This window comes from Erythranthe guttata, chromosome 8 (assembly GCF_056151865.1).
Source record: "Erythranthe guttata isolate IM_541 chromosome 8, IM_541, whole genome shotgun sequence".
NCBI lineage: Eukaryota > Viridiplantae > Streptophyta > Magnoliopsida > Lamiales > Phrymaceae > Erythranthe > Erythranthe guttata.
Window position 1 is genome coordinate 4425800 of NC_142540.1, and position 13590 is coordinate 4439389.

General features: G+C 32.1%; 2 protein-coding genes across 2 annotated transcripts; both read left to right on the forward strand.

Moving 5' to 3' along the window:
- Nucleotides 1-3459: 3459 nt before the first annotated feature.
- Nucleotides 3460-9657, forward strand: DWF4 (Cytochrome P450 superfamily protein). Its single transcript, XM_012978647.2, has 8 exons — nt 3460-4021; nt 4118-4442; nt 4527-4679; nt 4749-4988; nt 5107-5208; nt 5293-5371; nt 5503-5609; nt 9075-9657. Exons 1-8 carry the CDS (start codon nt 3819-3821, stop codon nt 9309-9311), a joined length of 1446 nt encoding a protein of 481 aa, XP_012834101.2. The 5' UTR covers nt 3460-3818; the 3' UTR covers nt 9312-9657.
- A 2080-nt stretch (nt 9658-11737) lies between these two features.
- On the forward strand, nt 11738-12157 carry LOC148768338 (uncharacterized). The gene has a single exon (XM_088821107.1). It carries the CDS (start codon nt 11738-11740, stop codon nt 12155-12157), a length of 420 nt encoding a protein of 139 aa, XP_088677233.1.
- The last annotated feature ends 1433 nt before the right edge of the window (nt 12158-13590 follow it).

The window sequence follows — 13590 nt, forward strand, 5'->3', positions numbered from 1 at the left end:
TGCAAACACCACCTTAGTAAAAACACGTAAAGAGACTAAAATAACATTATCAATTTAAATTTAGAATAGAAAGTTAATATTTCGAATTGAATTAATAGAGTTAAAATAGAAGAAAAAAAAATTTGTGCGCAGCAACGCAATGTCAGTAATATAGAACAAAAATATTTTTTAAAAGTGATAGTTATTATGGATCAGAAGGAGTAATGCTTAATTGTTACAAATTATACGACATATTTAAATTAAATTATTTACAACTGTACGAGCTTAAAATCGCAAAATGTGGGGTCTATTATAGTCGATGAGCGGATTCAAGATTTTAAACTCACCCGAGCCGCGATTTTGTAAATTTATTTGTTGAGCGGGGCCAACGTCCATATCCTGACTCCGCCACGGTGTAACAATCACCAAAATTAATAGATTGTTATTTTGTAAAAAGAAATTCAATAAATTATTATGATTTATGGGGGTATGTATTTACCACCGGGTCTAAATGGTGGGTAATGATTGGGCAGGACCAAAACTGTAGGTGGGGTAGCCGCACGAGTGGTTACGTAATTTCCTACTTTCTTCTGATTGGTTGTCAAATGGGACCCACAGCATTTATGTTAATCGTTATTCATGTTTCTCAAGGAAGTGGACCGGAAATATGCTGTAAAGGAAAACGGAAAAACAAAGATATAAATAATAATATGTAATTAATTAATTCATTTCAGTGTTATTTAAATGAATGTCACAGATTAATTTTTAAAATCATATTATATTTATACATTTATAAATTTATTTTTTAATGTAACACAACTGCTCTGTTAACTTTTACTTGAGTACTTGGTCAAAATATTTGTTAATTCTAAAAATCAATGTTTTGAGTACAAGCTACTGGGTCACGGTTGGACCGGTCCAACCGGATTCAATTGATTTTTTTGTTTTTAGTTTATAATTATTTGTACGGACTTTGTATAGTAAATAAATAGAGCATATTTTTCTTTCACACATGGACTCATTATTCATTTCGAATTAAAATGTAAATAAACTTATTTTTCTTTTACACACATATTACACCAAATCATTTCAAATATTATAGAAATTATATTAAAAAAAAATAACATGTCTTCCAATTTCAAAAACAAAAAATTATTTTTTTTCAACTGGGCAATAAAAATGTGTCGTTTTATTTGTTTATTTTCAGAGCAAATTACGATAACCCCTTGATGTGTCCACAAATTATGAAACAACCCCTTATATTTCGGTAATTACAATCATCCCAACTATGCATTGTTGATGAAGTGATTGTAATTATCCAATTATGAGAGATTTTCTTCGTAATTTGGGCTTATTTCAGGGGCAACCTTAATTTGCCCTTACTTTTTATATACAAAAACACAATTTTAGCCAAAACACGCAATGTTCACTCGGACTCCCATGTTATATGGTTCAACCGGTTAAACGAGACCTAATAAGACAATGGTTCACGGTTTAATCGATTCAACCGACCAGTCCAGTCTGAGTTTTAAAACACTGCTAAAAATACTCAAAACATGGGCATTATATATATATATATATATATATATATATATATATATATATATATATATATATATATATATATATATATATATATATATATATATCACAACAGTTCGCAATTGTTCATGGGACATATGTTTATTTTATTTGTTTGAGCATGTTATCAATTATTAGAGGTTGAACATAATTAAAAAAATTCTTAACTGGCAATACCGACAGATTATTGTGTTAATTTTAATAGCTCTACCAAACCATCTCAACTGATTATTACATCAATCAATGTTGTCACAATTAGTAATTCATTATTATTAGTAATTCATTATTATAGCGTACTAACATATAGTCCACGACACAAATAGAATCCCAATCCTCCAATCAATTCATTGCATAAGACAGGCAATATATAATATCTTGATTCTTGAAGACTTGTTTTCAATGAATTTCAAATATTATATTCAAAATATGATTGGAAATTAATAACTCATTATTTACTTCTAATTCGAGATTGATCGAATTAATGAAACTTATTTAAGTGGAATCTTTAATTTGATAAATTAATTAAGAACCTTTTTTTGTAATAAATAAACCCACATCCAACCCGTATAGGTGCATTAGGTAAACTTACACTCTTGTATAATATCTTGTAAAGCATAGGAGAGACATAAACCACAATAGGTTAACCATGTGTACAAGCTTGACATAGCGACTGTTGACATCGAGATTCCGAACTTGGATCAATTGACACAAATTCACTTACTCCAACTACTAGAACACTCATTGCAGGACAATTATTAATGAAGACTTCGATCCCATTATTTTCAAAAAATAAATAAATTTTTATTCAGAATAATGTAAATTGAAAAGAAATATAGTTTTTCAAAAAGTGTTAATTCTGATTTGATCCGTCCTATTTCGATTCGATGTGTACTGGAATTTTCAACTTTGGGCTTTAATGTATTATTCACAAATAAATACATATGAACTTGGCTATATAGTGGAGTGTTTTTCTTTTCCATTGTTTCTTGATAATAACACCTTGTGAAAAGAAAAGTAGTTTCAAGTTGACTGAAACTCATCCAAAAATGGACTTACATTATTTGATGTGTTTTAAAGAGAAGCAACTTCAAGTGGAAGTAGGAGTTAGTCTTCACATGGTGAAAGAGATATTGAATCAAAAACATGATACAAAAATTTCAATTTTTTTTTCTTTTGTAAAAAAAAAAGATTTTCTAATTGGGAGGAATTTTGTATTTTCTAATGTTTTTCGTAGTAATTTAATTCTTACACCTTAATATTTTTTTTATAGTTAGACTTAGACCGTACTGGAATAGAAGATTATTAGGCTTTTATAATGTTACGCATCGGGAATTTAGCATTACTTTGGGTTACTTTTATTGTAACTAAATAGTATTGACAAATTACAACCATTCCTAAGGTATGGTCAAATTACGAAAACCTCCCTCTTGTTTGAATAATAACAACTACCCCTCAATTATGGATCTTCTTACAGGTCACCCTTATGGTATCAAATTTAACATCATTTTCTAGATTTCGTAGAATATTCTCTAGTTTGTACGTATTTTGTGCAAAAATATAATTTCTGGTACACCACAGTCTGATATTTACAAGCAAAAAAAACACATCTTATGATTATCTTGCTTCAAAAAGTGGAGTTCGAATGAGATAAAACGGGTACAAAATTGAGAATATTTCATCTAATCTAGAAGATTCTACTAAATTTGACACCGCAAGAGTGGACGTGTAAGAAGATTTATAGTTGAGGGGTGGTTGTAATTACCCAAACATGATGAATCTTTTTGTAATTTGACTATACATCAGGGGTGGTTGTAATTTAACATTTTTTTAATTTATAAATTAAAGCATGTAAGTGGATGGATGCATAATAACATACTAAAAAAATAAAAGTTTTGACACAGAAATTCATAGATTAAAAATCAAATATAATTGAAAAACATTAAACCAAACTATGCAACTAGTAGTTAAATGTAATTGTGTCGTATTTTTTTTTTTTTTTTGTAAATGTTACAAGTTATTACAACATTTTGAAATAAATAATTTCCGGAGGCAAGAGAATTGAAGCCTATAAAAAGCAGCTTATTGGCCAAAAAGCTGTTCGATTACTTTTGTTTTCCACTCCAAAACCGCCTAAAGTTATTGTAAGAAGAAAGAGCTTCTGCAAAAACAGAGAACCAAGAAAAATCTCCCTTTCTTTTTTCAGTTTTTCTAGAGAGAGAGAGAAGAAAAGAGGAGAGAGAGAGAGAGAAGAAGAAAACATGTGGGATAATTTGGGCGTGGAGTTCACTCTCTTCCTCTTATGCGTGTCTCTAATCTTCGTTAACCTCTGCAAACGAAAACAAAAGCCTCTCAATCTTCCACCGGGAAGCATGGGCTGGCCTTTTCTCGGCGAAACAATCGCCTACCTCAAACCATACACCGCCAACACCATCGGCAAATTCATGGAACAACACATTTCCAGGTAATCCAATTATTCCACGATCAATCAATCAGTCGAAACAAAAAATAAGTTACATATACACACACACATGATCAATTAAACTTATTGTGTTTTCAGGTACGGAAAAATCTACAAGTCGCATTTGTTCGGGGAACCGACAATAGTGTCGGCCGATGCCGGGCTGAACAGATTCATCCTACAGAACGAAGGGAAACTGTTCGAGTGCAGTTACCCGAGGAGCATCGGCGGAATCCTCGGGAAATGGTCTATGCTTGTTCTGGTCGGAGAAATGCACAGAGATATGAGAATCATTTCTCTCAATTTTTTGAGCAATTCACGCCTCAAAACTCATCTCCTCCGTGAAGTCGAAAAGCACACTTTGCTCGTCCTCTCCAAATGGATGCACAACTCCATTATCTCAGCCCAAGACGAATCCAAAAAGGTCAGAACAGTAATTCTATATATATATATATATATAAACCCCAACTCTGTGTGTGTTTTTAATTTAAAAAAAAAAAATGTGCAGTTCACATTCAATTTAATGGCGGAGCATATAATGAGCCTGGAACCGGGAAAACCGGAAACGGAGCAGTTGAAGAGAGAGTACATTACTTTCATGAAAGGCGTGGTTTCCGCTCCGTTGAATTTTCCGGGAACCGCCTACCGGAAAGCCTTGCAGGTAATTAATTTTCATTTTTGAATGAATAATTAATTAATTAATTTTTTAATTTGAATTTTGTTTGAATAGTCACGATCGATAATACTGAGATTTATCGAGCGGAAAATGGAGGAGAGGATAGAGAAAAAAGTGGAAGAAGAAGAAGATGATTTATTGGGATGGGTGGTGAAGAATTCTGATCTGTCGAAAGAGCAAATACTTGACCTGGTTTTGAGCTTGTTGTTCGCCGGCCATGAAACTTCGTCGGTTGCTATTTCTCTCGCTATTTACTTCTTGCAGGCCTGCCCCTCTGCTGTTCAACAATTACGAGTATGCCACCCTTCATTCACCTAATTAATTTATTTATTAATTAACCTTATATATATATAATTAAATAAAAAGACCTCTCTCTCTCTCTCTCTCTCTCTCTCTCTCTCTCATCAAATAGGAAGAACACGTGGAAATTGCTACGGCGAAGAGAGAGAAAGAAACAGGGGAAGCAGTTGAATTGAGCTGGGATGATTATAAGAAAATGGAGTTCACACAATGTGTAAGTTTTTCAATTCTTACTAAATATATTCAATTAAATAATTTAGTAAATTAATTCCCAAAATTATATATGTATATATATCAGGTAATAAGCGAGACACTGAGGCTGGGGAACGTGGTTAGATTTCTACACAGGAAAGCCCTAAAAGATGTTAGGTACAAAGGTAGAGGATTTACTATTATAGTTTTTTTTTCTTTATTTGCTAAATTGAATAATGTTGCTATTAGTAAGTAATTATTAATTAGTTGAATTTGTTTTTGTTGGGGGATTAAAAAAAAAAAAAAAAAAAAAAAGAATATGACATTCCATGTGGGTGGAAAGTGTTGCCGGTGATAGCAGCAGTGCATTTAGATCCAACACTTTATGAACAGCCTTGGCACTTCAACCCATGGAGATGGCAGGTTCGTCTCTCTCTCTCTCTCTCTCTCTCTCTCTCTCTTCATATACTGCCACTTTTCTGCTTTTTTCACCCTATCCTCTATTCAATCTTTTTCTTTCGGTTAGCCCTAACTAGCACTCTTCATCCGATAAAACTGTACCGAAATTTCGATACTTCCAAAATTTGTACTGATTATCGAACCGAGTGAACACCCCTATCTCCAACTTTGGGCTTCTCTTTCGGGATATATAATAAAAAAATAAAAAAATAAAGACTATTAATCTAAGGAAATGAAAGAATCCGAAATCAGAATTTTGAAAATTTTAATTGTAATTAAGAAACTTATTCAAAAAATTGAGAATGTCAAAAGAAAAATTCACATATAATATAAAATACATAATAATATTCATATTACAAATATTTGAATTCTCAAAGTCGAATTTCCTAAAAAAGTGGGATAATTTTTTAATTCAAAATGAAAAGCATAATTTAAAAAAAAAAAAAAAAAAAAACTTTCAGATCGAAATCGGCGAAAATAAAAAATCAAACCCGAAGAAATTCATGAATTGATGTCTCAATTTCAACCATAAACAAAAGTGCATTAAGGATATACCTAATTTATCTTCTTTTTATAGGCTCTTTAGACATCTAGGTGATTTAATCATTAAGTGGTGTGATTGTTCACCCATTTGATAATGTCAATTTGTCAATCATCCAAATCTTTGACAAATAATCCTATATGTCTATTTTGAGAAAATATTGAAATAGTATCCCTCTTGTAAGTTGATTTACATTCATTTATGATATACTGGGCAAAACACATTATATGAACTCTTATCGTTCATTGACACAAAACTATGCATTCACATGCTACTTCTGGTGTAACACACCGGGTGATTTTGAATCGAAAATCTGTATAAATAAGTGTCGATTAACCATATATACGTACGAGCGTGTGTTATTATGTGTAAATCAAATATTCAAGATCACCTGATGTATTTCATCGAGTGTAACATCTGCAAAACCAAACCAATAGTTATATATTACCCGAACTCCAATTCATCGAACACAATATCTAAATTTGACGAGTTACCTCTACAAATCCAATATTCAACCGAGTAATATATGATAATACTCTATTGAAAGATAAGCTATTATTATTTTTTCAATAATAATTTTGATAAGTATTAGTGATAGGACTATACATAGAGATAACTGCATTTTTATTTAAATGCTTTCTTACATGAACAATGAACTCAAATGGGTCGACCCATTGGTGTACCATGTGGGTGTGGTGGTCTACGGGTTTCTAACCAGCCTGGATTGGCCAATACCGACAGGACACCTGTCCCAAACATTAAAAATAACAAACCAATAACTGAACATGAAAGGAGATCCCACTAATCATGCAAATTGCTTGACCCCAATTTAAAATAGAAATTCTATTAGTATATAGTTTTTATTAGATGTTCATTATTAGGTAGGAATATATTCGATTCATAAGATTTATGAGCCGAATTGTGTGGATGTATTATTAATTATAAAATGTATGATGAAGTACATATATGTAAATATATGGGTAATGTATTCCACTATGGGGTGAAGAGGTCCGAAGTGAGGTGTTCACTCGGCCGGTAAACCAATTGGATCGAATCGAAGTGAAATTCGATCCAATATTCGGTAAAGATTTTATCGAATTCCGGTATTCGGTAATACAGTATATATCGTACCGTACTGATTACCCGAAATATTTAATAAATATGTTTTTTGTTTCTTTTATTTTAAATTCTTTAAGGTTATAACAAATTATAAAATACTTTTAAATTAATTTTTTGTCATTATTTACAAATTAGATCTATTGATAATTGTTTTATTTATTTATTTATTTTTAGGGTCGATTGTTGAAAATGTGAATGTCAAATTCAATAAATAATTAGTTTAAATATTTATTTTATATTTTTTAAAACTGAAATACTAAATCCCACACTATTTTTACCAAATCATGCACATAACTAAAAATATTTCTTTCTCTAAAATCTTCTCTTCTCCTTCCCTCATCCTTCTTTTTCCCTAATGTTTTCACAAAATTACACACTAAAAACATCCTTAGCATTCGAAGTTCGAATTTAACAAAAATCTTCACATGTTCAAACTAAAATAAAGTTGAAATTTGAGGAAAAAAATCGAATTCGTATGAATTTGAATAATTGAAAATGCTTAATGAAATTGAATAAATATTAAATAAAATGGAACTCATTTTTTATGATTATTCACATAAAAAATAATGAATTTTGAGTGACTTGGATAAAATCATTTTAGAGAAAAGTTCGAGAAAATTTGAGTAGAGAGAGAATGTTTTTTTAATTTATGTGTGGGATTTAGTAAATTTTAGTGTAGGATTTAGCATTGCCCTTTTGAAAAATATTAAATATTTTCAGTTTTGCTGTTGTCGAACCGAAGAAACCGAATTAATTCGTAAAAACCGTATCGAACCGAATACCTCGGTTCGGCAAACGTACAAATTTCCGATATTACCGTATGAACCCCTCTCCAAAGTAATTTCCACCCATTCCTATTAAATAATTGAGATAAGAGCACAAAGATAAATGTATTTTATGTAGAGGAAAAAAAAAAAACAAAAGTATTTAATTAAGCAATCATAATCCGTTAAACGGGTGGCCCCACGTGATGCGGTGTCATGATCAAAACGAACGGGCGTAAGTGAAAACAGCGTACGGATGGGGAGGCCCACCGGAAAACTGTAGGGAAAAGAAGTAGGAAATCTCTACCCCCGTCCGTGCGTGCGTGCGTGCGTGCGTGCTTGCGAGAGTGATGATGAATGATTAAAGTCCCCATGTGGATTGTGGGGTTGCACGTGCACGTGCACGAGTGCTTTTCCTTCTCTTTTGTTGCTGGTCCAAATATTTTTTTATGTTTATATATATATATATATATATATATATATATATATATATATATATATATATATATATATATATATATATATATATATATATATATATTTCACGAGTTGGCATGGCCCTGCCTATTATTTAAAAGTAAAAAAATTAAAAATAATAATTTTTTTAATTATTAAAAAAATGAATCAATTTTTTTTTTTTTATATATTAATTGATGTTATGAGGTGATTATGTGCTGTACATGAAAAGCATATTATAGATTGGTGCCCATATTATAACCTGGACAATTCTTTTTATATTTGCACCAATATCAAATTAATTGTGCTTATCTTATTATCTGTCATCTTAACATATAATTAAATATAATACAAGATAAAATTATACATTACAATTAAAAAAAACAGAAGACATGTTACATTTTTATTCTTATTTGCATTTCTATTTGAATTTTAATTTTTAATATTTTTTTGCTTCCTTAAACAACCAAGGCATCAACCCTATCACCGAATTACGGGAACAAGAACCCCCCGAACAGTCCTGACACGTCACTATTAATGCGGTTGCAGGGTAACACTCACGGGCGTGCACCGAATCCGACCAACCACATGATGCCATTTGGCGGAGGACCGCGCCTCTGCGCCGGATCGGAACTCGCGAAGCTCCAGATGGCGGTATTCATCCACCACCTAGTCCTCAACTTCCAATGGTGCGCCACAGCAGATTCCGATCTCCCCTATGCATTCCCGTTCGTCGATTTCCCCAAAGGACTCTACATCTCCGTCAAACGCCTAGAGGAAAAATGATCCACAAGTTATACACTTGGAAACTCGACCACAAAACCCTACTCGTGTTTTCATTTATGATTGATGGTGAAAGGGAATAAAAAAGAAAAGTTGTAAGATTTTTTTGTGGTAATGCCGAAAGTGAGTTTTTCGTTTTCTTGTTTTTTTTTTTCGATTTTTTTTTTTAATTATTATTTTTTTTTTCCGTTGGAATTTTCCAACGGTTCTTTTGGCTTCACTTTTGGGCTCACATGACATGATGAGGAGGGAGTTATTGGGAGGGGAGATGTAAAGATCAATTGATGTGTAGCTACTTGTATATTAGGACCACATGTATGTATTTATTTATCTATCTATCTATTATCTATATCTTTATATATATTTATATATGTACATGTTGATGGTAAGTGCAATTCTTCCTTCTGTAAATTATTTTCCTAACCATATCTTGGTTTCGTCGAACCTACATCTGAGAAATACATAGTTTACTTTTAAATTATAGGTTTATACATAATAATACACATATACCATGTGTGCTCAGTGGGTAGTGGATAGTTATTTATATAAATCTGATGTTAAAAATCAAAAGATGTACTTTCACCAGGTGTAGAATCTCATAAGGCCGAAGTTTTGGATTCTAAGTGGGACGTCTAAATAGGTTTATTCATGATGTAACTAAAAAACTGTAAAATCTTACTAATATCGAAAATCTTAATTATTTACTATAAAAATACAAAACGTTACCGTAAACCACTCGCAATGAAACTCCAAGAACAAAATCGATTCTACTTCTTGACAAAATAGGAGGAGGACGTCATTAATCATACTACAAACTTAAAATTCTAAGAACAATCCAATTTGCAAAAAAAAATCGAGTAAAATTGTGGAAGCAATGTGTATTGTAGAATAGATTATTTATTTATTTATTTATTTATTTGAGAATTCAGAATAGAATAGATATTGACATAAATACATGTATAAATTTTCATATATAGATTATTAGAAAATAAAATAAAAATTAATGGGCCTTTCGGCTATGCCAGCTCTTATTATATTATTGATATATTTAAGAGTGATTATTGAGGGCCCACCACAGATAATACTCATACCCGCTGATCATCATCACCCCGAGCAATAACTACTTCAATGGCTCCCCATTTGACCACATATTATTATTATTATTATTATTATTATTATTATTATTATTATTATTATTATTATTATTATTATTATTATTATTATTATTATTATTATTATTATTATTAGGGTTAATATGCTAAGAGTCCCTTAAATGAAATATAATTTGAACTAAATGACAACCTTAAATTCAATCTTTTAATTAAATCCCTATTTTAAAATAGGGATAATATGCTGCAAGTCCCTCATACGAAACCTTATTAGATGTGGGTTACGGGCCCAATATTTTCCTTGTAACTAAATCCCTAGATTCTAAAAATATAAGATATAAGGGATTTATTTTTTAAATATCCCAGTAATACCCTTAGATATAACCGGACGTTTATGTAGAGTTATTAAACGTTATGTCCATTTAATAAATCACGTCCCTTGAAGTTAGGAATTATGTCTCAATCACGTTCTATCGTGATAGTAACTGTATCTTTATGAATCTCATTAAATATACTGCACGATGTGAAAAAGAATTCATACAAATCAATACAGTTGTAATCTGCGAAGATTTCTTTCATAGCAATACACAGTTGAATCTGCTAATCTTGACTGCAGACAATCGAGAGTGTTCGTTGTTCTGCTTTTTTCAAGAAGGTATTTTCTTCGTCATTGATATCATTGTTTGTTCGCGTCTTTGTTGGTATGTTCAATTTTTTTTTTATCGTTATTTGTCTTTGCGACATCCACATATGGTGTTGAAAATTAAATTTTGAGTCGAAAAAACGATTTAGTAAAATATTGTAGTATCATTTTTCATCGTTGTTCCGGAAGTCTATGGTGGCTCAGTTTAATAAATGTAAGTTGAGTATTATTTACATATCTAACTAGTTGGAGTTGTTTAATGGTGTTGTGTTGTTCATAACAATATAGTGTAAATGTTTATTATATATTTATTCGTGTTTTTTTTGAAAAGGTTCTTATGCTGCTACACGTGCTGAGTTTGATATTAGCATGGAGAACTTTCGAAAAAATGGAGGTCCGAGGGTGAATAATTTCTTGGTTGATCTGCCATATGAAAACTGGGCTTGTTCACATTTTGTTGGTCAGAGATTTGGTGAGATGACTTCAAATTTAGCAGAGTCTTGGAATTCGCAGATTAGCAAATATCGTGGGTTACCAATTACGGAGATGATATATGCCATTAGGAGCTTGTTGATGCTGCAGATGTGCTTGAGGTATGATACAACGGTGCCTTGGCACACTGAGTTGTGTCCTCTGGCAGAAGAACGTTATGGTGCATTGGTGCAGGAAAGTAGGACATGGTTGCCTGGAAAGCATCTGAATCGGTGTACGAGGTATTGAGCGAACCTGTTGCCGTGGTTGACTTATTGAACATATCCTGCTCATGCCGAATGTGGCAAATTTCCGGCTTCCCATGTGCTCATGCTGCTTGCGTTTTAAACAAAGCTAACACGGATGGATACAATTACGTGGACGACTACTTTCATGTTTGGTCGTACAGACAAAGTTATGCTAAAGCTATTTTTCCATTTGCTAGGCCTACTGCGGATCCGCCGTTGGCTGTGATTGGGCCACCTGAGTTCCAGCTTAAACGTGGTAGACCAAAGACGAAAAGAATTGCATCTAGGGGTGAGAGCGTAGCGAGAAGGATGAGGTGTAGTCGATGCAACCAGGTTGGATCCCACAACAAAAAGACGTGCACGAGGGCTATTCAGTAGTTTGTTTTGAGTTTTGTTCTGGATGTTTCAAGTTTGCATTGAGTTATAGACTTGTTTTCTTTTTTTATGTTTCTTTCATGGATTTATGTTGGGTGAAGGTTTGCGTTGTTGCAGTATTTTTTTTTTTTTTTTTTTTTTTCTGATGAATGTTTGTCTTTTTACTGCATGGACTTATTTTTTCTTACTGTTCTGAATTATATATTTGTTTTTAGAGTATTTTATGTTTAGTTAATTATATGGGTTCATGTTTGAGCAATTCCTTATTTCAGTTACCATAACATAGAAAAATGCCGTGCAGCCAGTGTTGGTGCATTTTATCACGTAGTGCGGGTATCTTAATTTGGTGTAGTGATGTATAATATCATAAAGAAAGTTGTGGTATTTTAGAATTATATATGAGGACTCATATTTGACATCATTACAATTTGTACACTTATGTCGAATTTGTTTGTCAAAACCTTACAAATATTTCGCATCACTGAATGAACAAAACTCAAATAATGTCTCTGAATTAATTTCATGGTGTTATGTGTTGTGAGATATGTATCATTGTTTGTATTGTAACCTTTATTGATGGATTTACGCGATGTTTCATTTTCAACAAATTGCATTATTGAATCTGCCTCAAGTTATTCATGCATTATGTGTTTGTAAATGATATGTTGCTTGTGAAAATATGTGGGCTGTCAATTAGCGCGATCCGCCGATTTTCATTACTATTCCATAGTTTACCATAGAAGAATGTAGTATGGTTTGCACTACGGTGTTCTGACATTTTTATGGTATTCCTTTACACTACTATACAATATTAACAAAGATAGTTTCAAAAAGGCATATATAGATAACATACTGTGTCTGTGAACAACAGATTGTTTTGAGTACTTCAACACAGTTAAAGCTAGGGCAGAAAAACATAAATACTACATAAGTTTCGTTTTGTACAGTAGACATATAAAAAGAGACTATTTATGGCTACTTGATTTTGTAATTCAGAAGATGCACTACAATGTCCTTTCTCATTTATGCGACACCCTCCTCTGCTTCTTTGACCTCTAATGGCATTTGAAGAAAATATTCTCTAATTATGTATAGAACGATCACACCACAATCGGTGGAATCAGCTTTCTGTTGGGGACTGAGTTCAACTTTTAATGGTTGGCCAATTGGAATGCGTGATAATCCCATGACTAGAGCAGTTTCTTCGACATATGTTTTCTGTATGGTAAAAATAGAATGTAAATACATTTAATTGTTAAGTGAACATGTTTAAGTTAATAAGGTTTGGGATACGATTATACCATGTCGTTGGCGTCATTGATGTAGACGTCGGATGTTGCAGCTGTTCGCGAAGTTGATGAATTGTAGTACTTCCATTCATTGCTTTTCATGTCTACGACAAGGAGAGTCCAGTGGTTGTACCTTGCACTAGGGTT